Source organism: Microcebus murinus, chromosome 3 (assembly GCF_040939455.1).
Source record: "Microcebus murinus isolate Inina chromosome 3, M.murinus_Inina_mat1.0, whole genome shotgun sequence".
Classification (NCBI taxonomy): domain Eukaryota; kingdom Metazoa; phylum Chordata; class Mammalia; order Primates; family Cheirogaleidae; genus Microcebus; species Microcebus murinus.
The window spans coordinates 6280171-6301291 of NC_134106.1; the positions used below are offsets into that span (position 1 = coordinate 6280171).

At 35.7% G+C, this 21121-nt stretch overlaps 1 protein-coding gene across 11 annotated transcripts in view; it reads right to left on the minus strand.

The window, feature by feature from the left end:
* KIDINS220 (kinase D interacting substrate 220) overlaps positions 1 to 21121 on the minus strand; it is a 105648-nt gene that overhangs the window by 39810 nt on the left and 44717 nt on the right. For all 11 annotated transcript variants that reach the window (XM_076000534.1, XM_076000532.1, XM_076000533.1 and 8 more), the window contains exons 17-22: positions 20728 to 21017; positions 16195 to 16335; positions 15215 to 15458; positions 14969 to 15057; positions 13398 to 13542; positions 12183 to 12345 (exon numbers count right to left, since the gene is read on the minus strand). In XM_076000534.1, the coding sequence (XP_075856649.1) occupies positions 12183 to 12345; positions 13398 to 13542; positions 14969 to 15057; positions 15215 to 15458; positions 16195 to 16335; positions 20728 to 21017 (1072 nt within the window). The remainder of the gene's footprint in view (positions 1 to 12182; positions 12346 to 13397; positions 13543 to 14968; positions 15058 to 15214; positions 15459 to 16194; positions 16336 to 20727; positions 21018 to 21121) is intronic.

Below are 21121 nucleotides of genomic sequence, written 5' to 3' on the forward strand. Positions count from 1 at the left end.
TGATTCACCTATGAAACAATATTCCCAATTAATCCTCTTTTAAGTTTCTAGATCAGATTAATTGAAAACATCCTGCCATTGCAAAGAGTTTAAAAATTGGTAACTTTTGTATCTACTTATGATTTAGGATTTTCTCAATGTTATATTACCAAAATTAATTATAGAAACAAGTAAACATATAAACTGATGTAAGATTGCAACAGTCATCCCCAACTCTTCAATTTTTTTATTATTTTTTTTGGAGAAAGGGTCTCTGTCGTCCAGGCTGGAGTGCAGTGGTGCCATCATAGCTAACTACAACCTCAAACTCCTAGGCTCAAGCAATCTACCCACCCCAGCCTTCAAAGCAGCTGGGACTACAGGCACGCACTACCATGCCCAGCTAATTGTTCTATTTTTTGTAGTGATGGGGTCTCATTATGTTGCTCAGACTGGTCTCAAACTCTTGGCCTTAACTGATCCTCCCATCTTAGTCTCAAAAGGGCTAGGATTATAGGCATAAGCCATTACACCCAGCCCACAACTCTTTAATTTTAATATTCTTCAGATAGCCCATTTTTCTCACTAACTGAATTTATTAGGGAATGCCATAATTTGAATCAATTAATTTATACTAATTCTGATTTATTTATTGGGATTCTGTATAAGATGTCATCTGAAAAAAGGTTTTCACTGGGAACAAAAGTCTGAAAACAGCGTATTATAGAATGATACCTACCCAGTTACGACCAGGCAAGCAATCAGATAATAGCAATTCAGATGGCAAAACAGTAACTTCAGCTAGGGTAATGAGAGAAGACTTCAGTAAAGAGGTAAAAGAGGCAAAACAATTCACAATTGACTCAAATGTGAAAATGAAAATGATATCTATCATTAACAATCAAAGCCTGTTTGTTGGCATTAAGAGTTTATACTATGAGCTGGGTGTGGTGGCTCATGTCTATAATACAGTGCTGTGGGAGGCTGAGGTGGGAGGATAGCTTGAGGGCAGGAGTTACCAGCCTGGGCAACACAGAAAGATTCTGCCTCCACAAAAAATTTCTAAAAATTAGTTGGGCACGGTGGCAAGTTTCTGTAGTCTCAGCTACTCAGGAGGCAGGAAGATCACTTGAACCCAGGAATTCCAACCTGGGTGACAAGTTAGACCTTGTCTCTTAAAAAAAGTTTATGCTATGATATTTTAAAATGTTCAGATGAAAGTACATGACATCAAATCTTCATAGCTGTTTTAGGCAACACTAATAATATCATGAGTGGCTACCAAGTGATACGAATTGTCTATGCGATTGTTGCCTTTAAGAAAACTAAAAGTGTATCACATTAATCATATATAGAAGCAAATGTTCTGTAATAAAATTCTGAATAACAAGAATAGAGAATGGAGGCTCTGAATTCAAAATAAATCCTCTGAATTGTTTTAAAGCAAAACCTTTATTACATAAGCTATCTTAAAATATTTAATGTCTAATAAGCATAGAACCCAAGTTCTACAATGTTTAAGATTTAATATTTTTAAGTCTAAATACAAATTTGTAAGAAGATCAATTTTTAAAATCTTTAAAATCTTTTTTTCATATCCACCCTTTCCCCAAAAGTTAATTTAAAAGAACTTTAGGAGAAAAAGGTAGCAATAAACTTAAAAACTCTGCCATATGATTAGATAACCACTCATTTCCTTAGGGTCATGATTCTCAGTGCCGACAAATGTCCTGCGAAGTCATTAAAAAAAAAGAAATTCAACCTTTCATTAAACCTTTCATTTTTCACTTGTTTTTCTGCTATGGAAAGGGGAAAGCAAAATGCGTGACATCTCTTCTGGCCAAATGTGCTAATAATGTTTCCAGTGAAATACTCCCATCTTGTGGACTCCTTGAAAAATGCTAACTTCTGTTAGAAGCTGCTTTTGCAGCACTGATTGACATGAGCACCAAGTTATCTTAGCGTTTTAATTAGCTAGCATTTTTGTTGGATGTTACTTTTGTTTATTCTTGTATTTTAGAAATATTTTGATTTGAAATTCTGAAATCATAAACCTTTACTGAAAAAAACTAACTTCAGGAAAAAAGCTACCTGATCTCTAAAGATATACTGAATTTTTCTGGTAAATCTGAATCCTTCAAAAATCAGACATGTTTTTAAAGTATAAATATGCAAAATACTCTTATTGTATTATAATATAAACTATAAACCTGCAAAGATAATGATACTTTTTTACATTTTAAATATATATACTTTTACATATTAAAACATGTATTTTAGAGAAACATACTCCCAGTTACTCGGGGAGGCTAAGGCGGGAGGATGTCTTGAGCCCAGGCATTTGAGACTGCAGTGAGCTATGATCATGCCACTGCACTCCATCCTGGGTAACAAAGCAAGACCCTGTTTCTATTGGAAAAAAGAAAAGGAAGGGGAGGAGAGGGGAGGGGAGGAGAGGGGAGGGGAGGAGGGGGGGGAGGGGAGGGGGAGGGGGAGGAGAGGAGAGAGAGAAAGAGAGAGAAAGAGAGAGAGAAAGGGAGAGGAAGGAAGGAAGGAAGGAAGGAAGGAAGGAAGGAAGGAAGGGAGGGAGGGAGGGAGGGAGGGAGGGAGGGAGGGAGGGAGGGAGGGAGGGAGGGAGGGAGGGAGGGAGGGAGGGAGGGAGGGAGGGAGGGAGGGAGGGAGGGAGGGAGGAAAAAAAAACTACCTAGAAAAAAATTATAACCACTCAGTACACATAAAAATGGTATAAATGCTTAAACAAACAGATGCACAACCTGTGAAAATGCTAAATATCACAACTGATTTTTTTAAGCTTTCCATATAAAACCTACTATAGTTACTAAACACAATCAGAAGTGACTAAAGCATTTATTTGAAGTTTTATATAAGTTGGTAAGAAGTTTGCATTGTTTAATAGAAAAGAAACCCAAAAAAAATTTCTAAAAAAATTTCTATCGATTGTAACATTCCCACTGAAACACAATAAATTATTCTAAATATCTATGGGTGTATCAATGAAAAATTGAATAAAATATATCTAGAAATTTAAAAAATTAGTTTAGTTCTGTATTTCTAACACCTCAGACCCAGTGCCTCGCTCACAGATACAGAGCACAGGCTCCTGGCTTCCAGAAATGGGCCCGGAGAAGCTCCACAGTTAAAGCTGTGAGACCTTAGGTAACTCCCATTCTCTGCCTCCTAGGGTTACAAGGACGAGCGAATATCCCTTATCGGAAATGCTTGGGACCTGAAGTGTTTCAGATTTTGGAGTTTTTCAGATTTGGGAATATTTACAGTACTGGCTTGGCATACCTAATCCAAAAATCAAAAATCTAAAATGCTCTAAGGAGTGTTTCCTTTGAGCATCATATCAGCACTCAAAAAGTTTCAGATCTGGGGGCATTTTGGATTTCAGACTTTCAGATTAGAGATACTCAAACTGTATTAAATGTGATAATCCAGGTAAAGTGCTTAATCCAATATGTGGCACATACTGAGGGTCAGGTACTATATTATCTAGTACTTTTATTAGACTGTGCTAGCACATAATATACTCGATAAATGTTTAATAAATGTAACACAATCAAAATGTTTACCATAACAAAAATGGAGTCGTCTAAGTCACATAGCCATTCAAAACAATACTTACTGGCAACAGTCCATAAGAAGAGACTGAAGTGGGAGGGACCTGTCTAGAAGTTGCCAAATAAGAAGCAACTCTACCAGACCAGGGCATTCATGAATGGACTGTAAATATAAGAAACCTTAGAAATGTAGCCGAATGCAAAGCTATGGGTAATGCCTTCAAATACACTGCTGTGATTTTAGCATCACCTGACAAAAGGCAGAAACCACTAAGTGGTAGGTGAAATATGAAGTCACCATTCAGCCAGTCAATGTGTACTGAGGCTTTACTATGTGCCTGGCCCAGGGAAATACTAGCATAATAATAAAACAAACATTTTACCCATATTTAGAACCAAAGAAAGAAGTGGTCCAGATGGACAGGATTCTTTTTTTTTGTTGTTGTTGTTTTTTTTGTTTTTTGAAGGACAGGATTCTTTTCAAGATAAAGTGAGGCTTCTCATCTACCCTCTTTCCCCAATACATGCTTTCTTCAACACAAATGTCATTCTCTGATTTCTTCATTCTTTCAGACATACCCACTACTGCCTAAATACTAAGCACCTGTCTGGAAGCAAGGAATTCATTAATGTTGAAGAAAGTTATAGTTCATAGAGTTTACAGTCTCATTCCAAAGAAAATATTAAGAAAACACCAATGCAAATACTTACAAGAGGGTACTTAAGGCATGTGCTATGAAAGAACATACCAGTAAATAAAGGAATCATCTAATAAAGTCTTGAAGAATGGGAGGTGAATGCTTATGAAAGTCTTCCTGAGGCAGTAGCATTTCAGATGGTTCAGAAGGATGAGGCAGGAGAGAGGGAGGAGGGTGAAACAAGAGCACGGGGAACAGTGGAAAGTTAGGAGGGAGAAGGGGCTGGAGAGAGAGGCTGAGGACACTGCAAGCTGCATATGGATTTTGACCAATTATTTCCCTTTATCCTTAGAGCCCAATTTGATATGTAAAGACCATCATTTCTACTTTATACTCTCCATAACTCGAATTCAACATTATCCTAAAAGCAACTCAGTTGCTCTCTGTCTATGACATCTTCCTACACCTAGCAGTCCTCAATGCTACACAAATCGCTCATCCACAAATCGTTCATCCACTCACAACCAGGGCTTCGAACACCAGGGGGACAGATCATGCAGCTGGCAAGCACAGGGAAAGAAGGCAATTTAAGAAATGATCCCAAAAGTAGGCTATAAAGCCATCTTTTTAGATGAAAATAAAGAATAAAATGACCCTAAAAAACAAGAAACTATTATAACAGTAAGACACGCAGGGAAAATTGTCCTATAAATTCTTGCATATGTTTACAAAAATTAATTCACTTTCTTTCAGTATCCTGCAACAAGACTGTAGATGAGGTTTTTTTATTTCCTGGCTGTCTTGTAGGTGCCACTATGGGCCATTTTCTATCACTTGTTTCACATTTTTTTATTTTTCAGAGACAGGGTCCTGCTATGTTACCAGACTGGAGTGCAGTGGCTATTGACAGGTGTGACCATGGCACACTACAGCCTCAGACTCCTGGCCTCAAGCAATCCTCCTGCCTCAGCAACCTGAGTAGCTGGACTATTGGCAGGTACCCCAACGGCCACAGCTCTATCCCTCATTTCATCTTACTGTGGGATAGCCAACTACGCTCTGCATTTTTCATTTACCCTTATTTCTCTACCCAGATTCATTCCCATCCCACTCACAGCATGAGATTCTCAAAATATGCTCCCTTAGATCAATAGAGTTCCCTATCTCAGGCCAAATTGCACTGAAACAACCAAGTAATAGACACTAGAGTATCAGGGGAATGGCTACCACTTTTCAAGATCCTGCAGTGGACCCCAATCTTACCCAGGGTAAAGGCCAAGGCCTTACAACGGTCCTCCAAAAAGGGTATATGAACCCACCAGACCACACCTCCCACTCACTCCCCTCCCTGCAGACCCTCTAGCCACACCAGCACCTGTGATGTCGCTATTCCTCCAGCATTGATTGCAGGTGCTCTCTGCAATCAATAGGACCTTTGTCCAGACTGTTTCTTCTGCCTGAAAACTCTTTTTGAGAGATCTGCTTAGCTAATTCCCTCATCTCCTTCAGCCTTTGGTCAACTCCTTCCTTCTCAAAGAAGACTATACTGACCCGCTGACCTAATGTGGAACCTGCACTACTCCTCATCTCCCTAATCCTCTTCTACCTTTTCTTCTTTCCATAGAACTTGTTGTCTTTTAACATGTTAATTATTTATTTTATATATATATATATTTATTTATTTATTTTATTATTATCCATAACTCTCTGCTGGAGTGCAAGGCCCTCAGGGCTGGGATCTTTGCCAGTTTTGTTCATGCATGTATCCTAGCTCCTAGAACAGTGCCTGGTCCATAACTGCTACGCAATAACTATTTTCTGGATAATGGGTGAATTTTAAGCTTTCTTCCATTAATTTCTCTCACACCTTTGGATGTTACTAAAGTCTGAAAATAACAACAACACAAATAAGTAGCAAAATATGTGAATAGATAAACTCAAAACAAGTCAAACATGTCTAGTTTAACATATTTCATTTTTTTCCTCCAAACAATAAAAGTAAGCATGATTTGCAGGTGCATCAAAATAAACTTAAAAAATTCTGCCCTTTGCCTTATTTTTATCTATCCTTAGGAATCTGGAGTTTCAAATTAATTTCCACAAAGATAGTGAATAATGAGAAATGCACATTCAAAGGTCAATATTACATCTGATTACAGGTATCTTTGTCCATTGTTTATAGGCTCACTTTTCATGTTAAACTTGGAAAATATACTAATGCTATTTATTTCCATTTAGATAAAATGTGATTTCTATTACAGATTATATAATCTTTACTTCAGTACCAGCCTGCTTAGTTTCCTCTTCTATATGGAGACTTATCCTGTGATTTTACAAACAACGAGATCAGGCTATCTCTTTAAAAAGATAAAGATATTGATAAGATATTGAACCTCTGCATTCAGGGCAAGTGTGTTTTAAGAATAAAGATGGAAACAATAATTATATATAAGACAGCAACTGAATAAATTTTGAATGATGACAACACCAATACCTATAGACAAGTCATATAATATCAAGAACAAAGAATTTCATTAAGATTCTCTAAGCTATATATAAAAAACATCAAAACAGCATGCCTGAAAAAATGTTTGGAATAAGTATTTCTAGTATCTCAAAACCTAAATTAAGAGAAAAATTATTAGTACAAAGGATGTACCTTATACTACAAAGGAAACGAGACAACTTCACAAATCTAAACTAACTAATGTCCAATGTTTCATGCTATTCACATTCATGACCAAGTCCATGTGCAAAAGAAACAAGCCTGCGCATAACCCAGGCCCAAAGATGGGCCGGGGGTGGATGTGGTGCTGCACCAGGAGATAAAATCAGTGAGCAAGTGAAGGAGAAAAAAGGTGCTTAGTAGAAGGATGAGATGATCAGAAGAGATAAAATTATGCTTATGAAAACTCTGGGTGAATATCAGGAAGGAATATCATAAGATTTGTTTTATCATGAAAAATGTCTTAGGTAATGTATAAAAATACCATTACTTCAATAATTTAAAGATCTCAGGTAGGTCTATAAAGGCCATAAATTAGATGGCCATAGTGTCTGTTCAGCAAATAGCTATTTCAATGAAATGGAAAAAGGCTACCATTCTGACACTCCCTCAGAATCTATTCAATTGTTTTTTAAAATATCAAAATAGCATACCGAAATAAATTATGTCGCTATCCTTATAACAAAATAATTCTGACCATATCATCTAAAGATTGCTTGAGCAGGATCAAAACAGAAATTTAAAACGTTATCTTCATGAAAACTACTTAAGTTGATCTTTTAAAAATCTCTATCATTGCTTAAAATACCAGAAATAAAGTTTTATACTAAAATACTGTATTTCAATGGTTGTCTAAAAATCTGTAATAAAAAGTAGACAGAAAAATCTTTCCCTACAGTTTTTATTTTATTCCCTTTCTTCTTACTAAATGTATGTTAACAAAAAAAACCCTCAAATGATCTAGACAAAAGCTTTTAGCTCAACACATAATTGCAAGAAAATTACAATAATTGTACCAATTAAAATAATCTTGAATGAACAGTATGTCATCTTAATGTTCCAATGGTTTATAGAGGGATCTACTTAATTAGCTGAAATTGCTTTCCAGTGTTAGTATCAAATGTCATTTGTTAAAAGTTGAACAATTTAGAAAATAATTTAACAAAGCAATTTTACCAAACACCAAGAACCAACATTTTCTTTTTCAACTGAATAAAGCAAGCAGATGTGTCATCAAATTGCTATAAAAATAAACGAGGCTTTTTATGGATTAAAAAAATAAATTTTACTACTAGCGTTAAAAATACTATTTTCTGATTGTTTTTACCAAACCAGATTTCTTAATAAAATAAATGAATATCAATTATATACTGCTGTTTTTTGTCAGCTGTAAATAAAACTTTTTATTATTCAAATGACAAGCAATAGCATCAAAGAACTCAACCATGGTTAACTAGAAACAGAGTCATCTAAATTATTCTCACATATGCCAATATCTGGTTTTTCAATATGTTGATCAAATTATCTTGCTATAGTTTTTCATTCCAAATCATCTAATTATATTTAATTATTTTAAGTCAATTCCTTATGAATTCTCAAAGACTACTTATAGTATACTATCTTTTTCTCCTCCTTAGACTAGCTACAAAATATTTTTTGTAATTGTAGGCATATAAGACATACATGCTTATTTCATCAAGAAAAGAAAAAGGAAAAAAAAGCATCTCAGACATACCCTGAGTCCCACCCACTCGTGAACAGCAAGGGCTGAAGCCTAAATTAATAGCTTGCTTTAATGGTAAACGAAGTTCACATCACCTCTTTATACCTCTAGTATATAACACTGTATATTTACTTAAACAAAATAAAATATCCCCCTATAAAAATTCACTCCAAGTTATTTTTATTACATGATGAAAGATACTCCCCCAAATATTTCTTTCATAAATGCTCTATTTCATAAGCAGTGTGTCATAATTACTATTATCTTTAAACTGTTACATATTCTTTTTTGTTTATAGGATATGTTTTAATTAAATCAAAAATGTAAATTTTTGAAAATTTCCTATGAGATTCAAAATGCTGAAAATCAGAATGAAAGTTTTACAAAGTTAAGCAATTTTCTATCAGCAATAGTAGTTTTAAACTAAGAAGTTTTCTACCATCTAGAAAATAATGATTTAGCCTGATACTGATAAAACTTAACTGGCTCATTGTTGAAGCCACCATATTTTTGTTTTCCTCTAATTGCTTCAAATATGTTTATATTTTACCTTCAATCAGAACATCAATTCCACAACACTCAAGCATTTAGTGGCAAATGATATGCCATATGTAATTTACACTCATATGGTGTAGAAAAACACGTGAGCATTTGTGTGTGTGTGGGGGGGTAGATGGAGACAGGTGTATAAAATATCTGAGAGAGAGAATTAGCACACAGGAGGCAATGTGAGTGCAAATGACAAAGCAAACAAAGATTAAAATGTTAACGACAGGTAAATCTGGATACAGCGTATATGGGTGTTCTTCAAACTATTCTTACTCCTGTACCATTTTATAAGTTTGAAAATATTTTCAAATAGAAAACAATTGTTTAAATAAAAGCTCCTCAAGCCCATAAGATGCTTGTGTACTAGTCCCTTCATTCATCCCACCTCCCTAGACAGCCCCTACAACACACGAAAGCATAAAGAACAACTATGTAAGCTTCGGCTCCTAATAAAAACTCACACTAAATATATGTTAATTAAGAAAATGAACTAGTGTAGCCAAACAAAAACCAAGGGAAGCAATTAGACTTCTAACACCTACTCATCTTGGTTTCCTTAAGAAAAGAAGAGCCAAGATTTCAGGAAGATATGTTCTATCCAAATAAGGACATCCCCAGCATCTAGCAGCAGGGGCTGCAAATAGTAGATGCTTAATAAATTTTTGTTGGAAGGAAATGAAATACAGATATTTTTGGAGGGTCTTTCAAACTTTTTTTGTTTATTTCCACGTCTCTCCTGCCTCCCTCTCCTGTGTCTCAGGACACAGACTCTCTTTCACTCTTCCTATCCCCTTCACAAGACATGTAAAGCCACTCAGTCCTTAGAGTGGGAGATACCAGTCAATGTTCCTTCCTATGACCCTGAGAGCCAGGATATTTCTGCATGCTACATTCAACTAAAGGAAGGTATGGAGGCTTTCCTGAGTTCTGTTCTGTACCAAAACCAAAGACTTACATGAACTAGTCACCATGTTTAAAAAAAATGAAAGAAAAAGAAGGAAAACTGGAAAAGGTGATAATAGTCTATTTTAAATAAGGAAAACTGATGTTTTTATGAAGGCAAAGAAAAGTTGCAGAAAACGAATATAGCAATGTCTGCTACACAGATTGGTTATTAGAGTTAATAAGAAATAATTTGTATTAAATCTCCTAAATGTTAAATATGCGATTGTAACTTGTAATATTCTAAAGAGAAATGGAGAACACAAAAATGTTAAAACTTCAGACCCTTAATTTCATGATAAAATTTCAGTTTCTTAAGTGTGTCTGGCAGGGTTATAGCTTAAAGAAGTTTCACTCCTGCAACATGTCCTGAGAGACAACTGAGCACACTCCAGAGCATAGACTCTGGAGCCACAGTGCCTTGTTTCATGCCAACTCTACCACTTACTGGCTGTGAGACTTTCAGCAAGACTTACCTTCTCTGGGCTTCCGTTTTCTCATGTGCAAAATGAGAATAATAACAGAGCCTACCTCAGAATTTTAAGACTAAATGAAGTTAAAATGTAAAGCGCTCAGAACAGTGACAACTTCATAAGCAGTATATGGAGTCTGAGATACCTGGATTGAAATATCAGCTCTGTTACTTAAGAGCTATTACTTTGGCAAGTTACTTAAATTTTCTGAGCTTCAGTGTTCCTTCTAAATGGTATGGAACCATTCTAACTACCTCTCTGAACTTTATAAAGATTCAAGAATACATAAGGTACCTAGCAGAGTACCTGGTGTTAAGGAAGAGAGGTTAGGAATGCTAAGCAACCTGTCCTCCTTAAATGGGGATCCCTGTGAGACAAATAGTTCTGTTCCCAATTATTCATATTTCTTGAAACCTAGAAATATATTCCTAGAGCAATATATTACTGTTGGAACAGTAATACCAATTCAGAGAGAGTCTAAGAGTATAAAGCAGTCTCAAATGACTTCCACTATTTCTTAAGCCATCCCTCTATTTTATCAGAAATTTTTTCTAAACTCAAATCCAGTTCATTGTTCCTAAATGAAAGCTTATCCCTTTTTTGGCATATTTTTATTTATACACAAATAATAACAACAACAATCTCAAGGATAAATGAGAGTGTCAAAGGACTATGTTTATGTTAAACAGGGCTTTATGTACAAATATACCATGTAAAAAATTATTTTGGCATGAATTATTACTAAGCAGTTAAAACTTTTTAAAAGTTAAGTTTTAACTGTTTAATTATTACTGTGCTCATCTAGCAAGCACTCATAATTATCCAGCACCTCTGTTATAACAGATGCAGATGTTTATTCAGAAAACAAAACTTAATATTTTACTACACAACCAAGAGAAAAACCAATTATGTATCTCACAATAAGATGATTTCTAAAACATCGAAGACCAGATGCAATTCAACACCACTTCTCCACAGGCCTATGGTACTTATGTATCACCGCATCTACCAGAATACCGACTTGATATAGCACACAGGGTTTAAATGACTAATTTAGCACAAACAGCAAAACCTAGAGGAGCTCAAATCTAAAAACTAATACTATAACAACCCTCTACAGTTCTAAAACCAGCTATTACTTAGACAACATTAAGTAAAATATGCATATAAAAAACAGGGATTAGAAAATTATGAAAACTATATGCTGACAATACTCTGAGAGAAGAAAAATTATTTTAAATCTTAAAAGTTTTAATATATAATCGACACACTAAATCCTTTGTTAGATTTAATATTTCATTGACATTTTTAAAACAGTAGTTTCATTTCAAGGACTAACTTCTAAAACAAAAAAGAAAAAAAAAAAAAACAGTAGTTTCAATTATGCCCCATTTTGTAAAATTATTTGTATAGTTCCTTTGTATTATCTTTTTTCTAAGAGACAGTTTATTTAGAATAACAATTGAAATCTTTGAAGTGTTACAAAACAATTGATGTGTTATGTAAAACAAAACAAATTATAACTTTTGTGAATCTGACAAGAAACTGGTAACTTATAAAACTTTATATACCTGAAAAACAAAGAATATGTCCAAATAAAGTTGTGAATTTTACATGATGGGATATATACCTGTGCTGATACAACTCCAATATTATAATGGAAATAATAAGAATGATCAGTTAAATCCAGAAGTGCACATTTTATATTTAGTTTGCTTGATATGCATTAACTTTTATTTTTAACTCAACATAAGATCAAGTTAAATACAAAGAGGTCAAACAAAGTACCTTTCATAGATGGTTTTTAATGTCATTAGATCTGGAATACCTTCGGTCTCTTCTAAATATAATATGAGCCATGAAGTCCGATATGGCCACTGCTCGGTAAGGTTGATCCAGCTAGCAAGCCTATCCCAGTTGAAACTAATCTGATTGGCTCTCAGTAACCGCCCTTTTAAGGAATACAAAAACATCTTAAAATTACAAGATGTGTAATATTAGGTTAAGCAAAACATTTAGTATGTTCACAAATAATTTAACTTGAAAATGTTTTAATTTGCCATTTAATTTATACTACAAATTCAATCTAGTATTTGTATGGCTTCTAGAATCCAAAGAACTATACAGTAAGGCCTTTTAGAGCTTAAAAACAATTCTGTTTAATTCTAAAGTAAATTTTTAAATTTGATTTGCCATTGGTGAGATACACTTCTTTGGCCACATGGAGGCAGGCATATAATCTGGCCGCCACCCACAATCCCACAGTAGAACATCAATTCACCCATGATGGGCCCTGATCCTCTAAAGCTGCAGTCCCCAACCTCCAGGCTGCAGAGTTTTGTTGCACCCCCTGTCGCCCTGTACTCTCCCACCCTTTTCATGGAAAAATTATCTTCCTTGAAACTTAAGAAGGGAGGTTGGGGAGCACAGTGAGAGGTAAGTGGCAGACTGGGGTGAGGGAAGCTTTGCTGCCTGAGCTCCACCTCCCTCCCTCCCTCTCTCCCCAACCTCCCACCCCACACTTTAGTCTGTGGAAAAATTGACTTCCATAAAACCGGTCCCTAGTGCCAAAAAGGTGCCACTGGTTTAAGGTCCACTGATAGGTTCTTAGCAGACTGTACTTTACAGCTGCAGTCCCCAACCTTTTTGGCACCAGGGACGGGTTTCATGGAAAACAATTTTTCCATAGACCAGTGGTGGGGGATGGTTTGAGGATGATTAAATGCATTACATTTATTGTGCAGTCAAACCTTTCTGCTAATGATAATCTGTATTTCACTCCCCAGAACTAGCATCACTGCCTCAGCTCTAGCTCAGATCATCAGGCACTAGATTCATTATTAAAATCAATACTGACTTCATTAGGTTTACTTAATACAAATAAGGCTGGTATTCAGCGATGTAAACATATAACCACAATAGATCCCTTTGTCTTTGAAATTAAATTGCTTTGTTACAGTTAAAGCTTATTATCCACCATAGGCAATAAGAAACAAAAGTCACCTGTCACAGAAACAATATTAAGTAATCTTCTCATGGTCTGAGGACTGATGTCACTGAACCAGTCCTCGGTAACCAGCAGTTTTGTGAGATCAAAGGACATCTGTCGAGTGATTGTCCGCTGCATCTGCCTTCTGCGGTAAGTATCCTGAAACAGCACATCATCAATGAGAATGAACCTGCACTTCGAGTCTGAGAACTGAAGTCTTTCTGAGAAGTTAAAAGATGCTTATGATAATAACAAAAAGTTCAAAATATTAGTCAAAGAGAAATATTTATAGAGTAGTGATTATTATCCCTGAGGCTGAACTTTTATACAGCAGTTACAAAGTGATGTTAGCAGCAACTATATCAAAAGCTATGATTTAGCTTCAGATGCATTTTGATTTATAGTTGTATAGTTAGAGAAAGCTCAATGCCTTTAAAATTATAAGCAAAATTGTATAAAGAGAATTATATTCAAACTCTATGGGGGCTCAGTATTTATAGAAACCCTGAAGTAATACAGCAAATAAGCCTTTGTCTGATTTTAAGGATTCAGCATTTTGATTTTTAGGTTATTTTAAAGTGTGTGACATTCATGTCAAAGGAACAGCTGCTCTAACTATCACTCCACTGTTGAGGTGGGCTAAGGAATTCTGTCTCCCAAGAGGAGGAACAGGCACACCAAAGGCGTGTCCTTGTCTAAGGTCACGATGCAACCACGGGGTGCCCAAGAGTCCAGACTGCCAGGACAGAAGTTCAAAATGATAAATCATTCCTCTGAATTTAGTGTCATTAATTGTCATTCATCATAATAACTTTGCATCCATACCTATAAACAGTATAAGCATAAAATCGAAATGTTCATGAAGATTTTTTTTTAGAGTAAAATGTTCAAATTTAATGGTAGCCAGTTAGAAAAAACACAATGCTAATGGCAGCCCAACTTAGCTGTCCCTAAGTGGAACTATTACCACAACTCTCCTGCAAGTGGACATCTTCCTGTCATTTGTATATGAACACATACAAGAACAAGGCCATACAGACAAGATGGGAGAGGACAGGGACAACTGAAGTGCTAGAAGAGAAACCCAAAGTAGCTGGGAAGGGTACAAAAATCTCTGTGTGCCTATAGACAAACATTAGGGATGGAGGAAGGCCAGTAGGAAGACAAAGCCTGGAGTTTTCTCACTACAAACCTTTCTCCCCTACAGCTGTGGCAGCAACAGTAATAATCTCAAACTGACCAGGAATGTACACAGTGGTTCCCAACCATGGATGAAAGTATCTGGCAAGCTTTAAAATCTCACTCTCAAGAGATTTCCATTCTATTGGCCTGGGATCTGGAACAGCACTTAGGCTGAGAATAGGCTGAGAGAGGACAAGGGACCTCTATGTGATGTACAGTCATTAGGGCTCTAGGTACAGACAGTCCCTGAAACACCTGAAGCTGACAGGAAATTCAATGGTAACACTTTTTTGAAGAGCTTAATACAATATTCACAAAAGATTATTTAAGTGGCATCACCTTAACTTTATTTGCATTCAAATAAATAGCAATAACATACAGCTCAAAACCAATGGCATCTTACCCGTCTATTGAGGGCTGTCTTGCTACCAAGTTTTGTCATCTCCCCAAGGCTGTTTTGTGAAACTCTTCTGTCAGCATCTTCCTGTATCCCTTAAAGAATTTATCAACAGCATTGTTTACTGTAAAATTCTGTTGTATATTTAGAGACATGAACTTTCAACAATATTTTTCAAGGTAAAAGGAAAGTTACCATAAAAAACTAAAAAACTATTTCAAACTCAAAGTACTTTAGGAGCTTGATCTTTACCTGCAGTATCCGAGCATGGAATGTCCCCGTTTGTTGTTGAAGTCACAAGAAATTTTCTTGCATTGCTTAGTCCACGACTATTAAGGAAAACAGGCAAATGAACTATATTGCGCATATAGTCATGTCCATTTATATTTGAATCACGAAGCACACTATTGAGGTTCTGGTTAATTGCCTTTATGATAATATGTGGATCACTTGCAAAAATGGCAATGAATGGGCCTTTCGAAAACAGAACTCGGACCTGTGGTAGAAGAAATGTATACTTGTGACATAAATTTTAAATTATCTGAAACAATAAGACAACTCTTCAAAATATGTGCTGTCTTTTGGTGACTATGTTTTTTTTTTTTTAAAATAGTATTGCTTTTTCATCAGAATTTATACTATATGAAAGCAAATTTTATTGACAGCTCAGTCTGGGCTTGCCACTATCTGAAAGTGACTAAACCTGAAAAGAAAACAATTAATACTGTCCTACTCTGAAACGATTATAGTCTGCGTAAGAGGTAAGATCAACACACGTTGGAAACACACATAAAGTGCTGGGCACACTGGTCTCTGCCCCCAGTTAAGCCCCCTGTTGCTAATAACATACCTTATAGAGCTTCCAACATACCCTACTTTAACAAAGAACTCTACAAATTCTGTGGGTTCCCTAAATTATCTCAGAGTCTAATCATAACTATCTACAAAGAAAAGCTGAAGCCATGCTATGGACTTAAGAGATGCTCTATTCATTTTTTTCCGACACTACCATTAAGCTAAAATTATTTAAATCTTTTTGTAATGAAACATTTATTTTTGCTACGTTTCTGTTTAAAGAATGGCTGTTTTTACAAAAGAAAAATCACAAGAGAAATAAGTACTAATCAGATAAAACCACGGTTTCCATTCCATTTGAGATATTTCATGAAGCCATACATCCTTTCAGCTGCCACAATGTAACAATGACAAGTTTCGAGACGGTTCAAACATACAGTGTCCAGCATCTGAAGGACTTTGTCCTGCTCACAGGCATCTAATCCATCAATGATAACCACCAGCCTGGTCTGATTCTGAGTGAAGCTGTCAATTGTTTTTGCCATCCTGGCCATCAATTCCACTTCACACTTAAGAACCTGCACAAAGTAAAGTACAGAAAGCACTTAAGATAGAAGGTTAAACACATTTCTTATCATAGCACAATTCACAATTGCAAAGGTATGGAATTAACCCTAAGTACCCATCAACAGATGAGTGGAGAAAGAAAAAAATACACACACACACACACACACACACACACACACACACACACACCACGGAGTACTACTCCGCCATAAAAAGGAATGAAATGTCTTTTGCAGAAACTTCTATGAAGTGAAGACCATTATCCTAAGTGAAGCATCTCAGGAAAGGACAAACAAATATCACATGTTCTCAGGAACAAAAGAAATTCAGTCCTTGCTGCCAGTTGTAGTTCTCCTTGAAACTGTACTGAGCACATAACAACTTAGAAAGTGACTACACATAAATTATTGCACTTCACCCTCAGAATAACACTATAAGGTAGATACTGTCATGTCCATCGTGCACTGTCATATCCTGTGCAATGTCACATGTCCATTTTAAAAAGTACAAACTGGGTCGAGTGACTTACTTGCCAAAACCACATATTCTGAATGTCAAAAGCCTCAGATTTGAATGCAAATCCAAACGATGGAAGACCACACTATCATTGGCTCCCTATGGCACCTGACCCTGCTCAAAGGAATGGACTGCAGAATTCTATAAAGTTCCTCCTAGTTTGAAAAGTACAGTCCTACTTTATACATTTTGGTGGTTCAATCCATTGTTTTTAAAAACAGATCTGCTTACTTGACTGGGCTCTAGAAGAATTTATATTATTAGATAACAATTGTCATCTGTGGAATAATCTGCTAACTCCTTTGACTAACTTATAACAGCCTATTTTATAAAAATATTGTAGTTATAATTTTTCTCACTCTAAATATATATTTTCACAAAAAAAATCTGAAATAAAATTTAAAATAAATACGAGGACCTCTGTTTTCTCATTCCACGTACATGTAAGTATCTTACAAGTGGCTACTCCTGATTATGCATGCTTATGCATATATCATGTACATATCCTATTATATATGCTTATACATGTAAGTGAAATTAATGACAGCAATGATACAAGGAATGGAGGGAGGAATTAGGATCATTTTATTATAAAATACATGATCCATGAAGCAGTATAATATTATTTGAAAATGAGCTTGGATTAGCTGTAGATGTATACTTCAAACTCTAGGGCAACCACTAAAAAAAAGTTTTAAAAAAAGGCCGAGCACGGTGGCTCACGCCTGTAATCCTAGCACTCTGGGAGGCTGAGGCGGGTGGATTGCTCAAGGTCAGAAGTTCAAAACCAGCCTGAGCAAGAGCGAGACCCTGTCTCTACTAAAAATAGAAAGAAATTAATTGGCCAACTAAAAATATATATAAAAATTAGCCAGGCATGGCGGCCCATGCCTGTACTCCCAGCTACTTGGGAGGCTGAGGCAGAAGGATTGCTTGACCCAGGAGTTTGAGGTTGCTGTGAGCTAGGCTGATACCATGGCACTCACTGTAGCCTGGGCAACCAAGTGAGACTCTGTCTCAAAAAAAAAAAAAAAGTATACCTGATATGCTAAGAATGGTGAGAAAACGGAAAAACACTCAACTGAAACAAATGTCAGGGGAAAAAAAGTGAAAGACAAAAATAAGAACTAAAAACAAGGGTAACAAATAGAAAGCAGTAACAAAAATGGTAGATACTAATCTAATGCATACCAATAATCACTTTAAATGTCAATGTTGTAAAGACAACAATTAAACTCTTAGACAGAGATTGTCAGAGTTGATCAAAAAACCAGACCCAAGTACATATTACCTACAAGAAATCCACCTTAAATAAAAGGACAAATAGATTAAAAGTAAATGAATAGAGAAAGATATACCAGGCTAATGCTAATCAAAAGAGAGTAGGAAGAGCTGTATTAATTTCTGACTGGAGACTTCAAAGCAAGGGAAGTTACTGGAATTAAAGAAGGACATTATATAATGATAAACGAGTAAAATCTTCAAGAAGACATAATAATCCTTAACATTTATACACCTAAGAACAGAGAATCAAAACACATAAGGCAAAAGCTGATAGAACTGCAAAGAGAAATAGATCAATTCACTATCACAGTTGGAGACTTCAACACCACTCAGAAGTGGACAGATCCAGTTGGCAGAAAATCTGTAAGGACACAGTTGAACTCAACAATACCATCAATCAACTGGATATAACCAATAGCTACAGGTACTTCATCCAACAACAGCAGAATACTCATTCTTCTCAAGCTCACATAAGCATTTCCCAAGACAGATGACATTCTTGGCCACAAAATACACTGTGACAAATTTAAAAGAATAGAAATCATACAATGTCTTCTCTCAGTGGAATTAAACTAGAAATCAAAATCAGAAAGATAACTGGAAAATCTCAGAATATGTAGAGATTAAAAAACACACTTCTAAATAACACATAGGTCAAAAAAGAAATCTCAAGAGAAATTTTAATATGTTTTGAACTAAAAATGAAAACATAACTTATTAAAATTTTTGGGATGCAGCAAAAGAAGTGCTTAGAGGAAAATGTATAATACTAAATACATAAGATATATGTATTATACTATAAAATGTATAACACTAAATGTATTAGAAGATAGGCTGGACACGGTGGCTCATGCCCACCTATTGAAAGAATTGCCAACACAATACTGAAGAAGAACAAAGTTGGAGGACTGATACTACCCAACTTCAAGACTTACAAAAAAGAGTAAAGTCTAGAGTAATCAAGACGGTGGTATTGGCAAAAGAATAGACAAATAGGATCAATGGAACAGAACAGAGAACCCAGAAATAGAGCCACACAAATACAGTCAAATGATCTTTGATGAAGGAGTAAAGGCAATACAATGGAGAAAATATAGTCTTTTAGACAAATGGTGCTGGAACGACTGGATATCTACATGCAAAAAAAGGCCTAGACACAGACCTTACACACTTCACAAAAATTAACTCAATATGGATCACAGACCTAAATGTAAAATGCAAAAGTATAAAACACTTAGAAGATAACAGAGGAGAAAATTTAGATGACTTTGGGCTTGGTGTTAACTTTTTAGATACAACACTAAAGGCATAATCCATGAGAGAAAGAATTAATAAACTAGATTTCATTAAACATTTCTGCTCTGCAAAGACACTGCCAAGAGAATGAAAAAGTGACTCAAAGAATAGGAGAAAGTATTTGCAAAAGGCATACCTGATGAAGCACTGTTATCTAAAATATACAAAAAACTTTTAAAACTCAACAGTAAGAAAACAACCTGATTAAAAAAATGGGCCAAAGATCTCAATGGACAATTTATCAAAGAAGATATACAGATGGCAAAGAAGCCATCTCTTCATTATCCCTGAGAAGATGTTCCACAACATGTGTCATCAGGGAAAAGCAAATTCAAACAATAAGATACCAATACACACCTATGAGAATGGCCCTAATCCAGCACACCAGTAACACTAAATACTAGCAAGGATATGGAGCAACTGGAACCCTCATTCATTGCTGGTGGGAACTCAAAATGAGACAGCCACTTTGGAAGACAGTTTGGTGGGTTCTAACAAAACTAAACATACCCTTAACATATAATCCAGCAACTGCATTCTTTGTTATTTACTCAAAGGAGTTAAAAACTTAAGCCCACACAAAAACATGCACACATACATAAGTTTACAGCAGCTTTGTTAGTAACTGCCAAAACTTCGAAGCAACAGAGATGTCCTTCATTAAGTGAATGGATAAATGAATTGCAGTGCATCTAGACAATGGAACATTATCTGATGCTAAAAAGAAATGAGCTATCAAGCCATGAAAAGACACAGAAGGAACTCAAATGCTTATTATTATATGAAAGAAGCCAATCTGAAAGGGTATGTACTGTATGACATTCTGGAAAAGGCAAAATTACACAGATAATAAAATCAGTGGGTTGTCAGGGGTTGGGAGAGAGGGGATGAACAGGCAGAGCTCAGAGGATTTTAGGGCAGTGAAACTACTCTGTATGATACTATAATGGTGGATACATGTCATCATATATTTGTCTAGACCCACAGAATGTACAACACTAAGACTAATCCCTAAGGTACTATATGTTTTGGGTGATTATAATGTGTAAGTTTATCAACTGTAACAAAGGTACAGCTCTGGTGGGTGATGTTGATAATGGGAGAGGCCATGAATGGATGGGGGCAAAGGGCATATGGGAGATCTCTTTTAAATAATAGTCTTGAATGAATTAATTAACATATTAACTAAACTAAAATAAATGCAACACTTTTAACATTTAGAGAGTATATGCCCTAAAACCCAAATGGGCATGGTAGTGGTGGCATATTCACATTACAATTTTTTCTGATAACCAATGAGTGCTTACTTTCATGAATCCTTCACTTTTCAATTTGTGTAGTTTGGAGGCAGCATTATGGAGGCGTTTTCTTTGAGAATTCAGGAGAGAGTCCAGCACTTGCCACCACGTACGACAGTTCAACACAAATGCCAGCCCCACTACAGATGCGATTGATATGAGGACAGCATTCACTGTCAGATGTTTGGGGTCAACTCTGAATATAGTCAGAAGAGTAATTCCAGCAATAACGCAGCCAATAATAAAAAGGAAGATGACAAAAGATGGGAGGCAACATGTTTTTTTCCATTTCTTTTTACCTATAATACAACAAATGGTTTTAACAACTGTTAACATATCAAATATCTAGAAAATCCTTTACAGGCATGGCATCTGATGAGTCTGATATTCAAGTTGTGTTTTC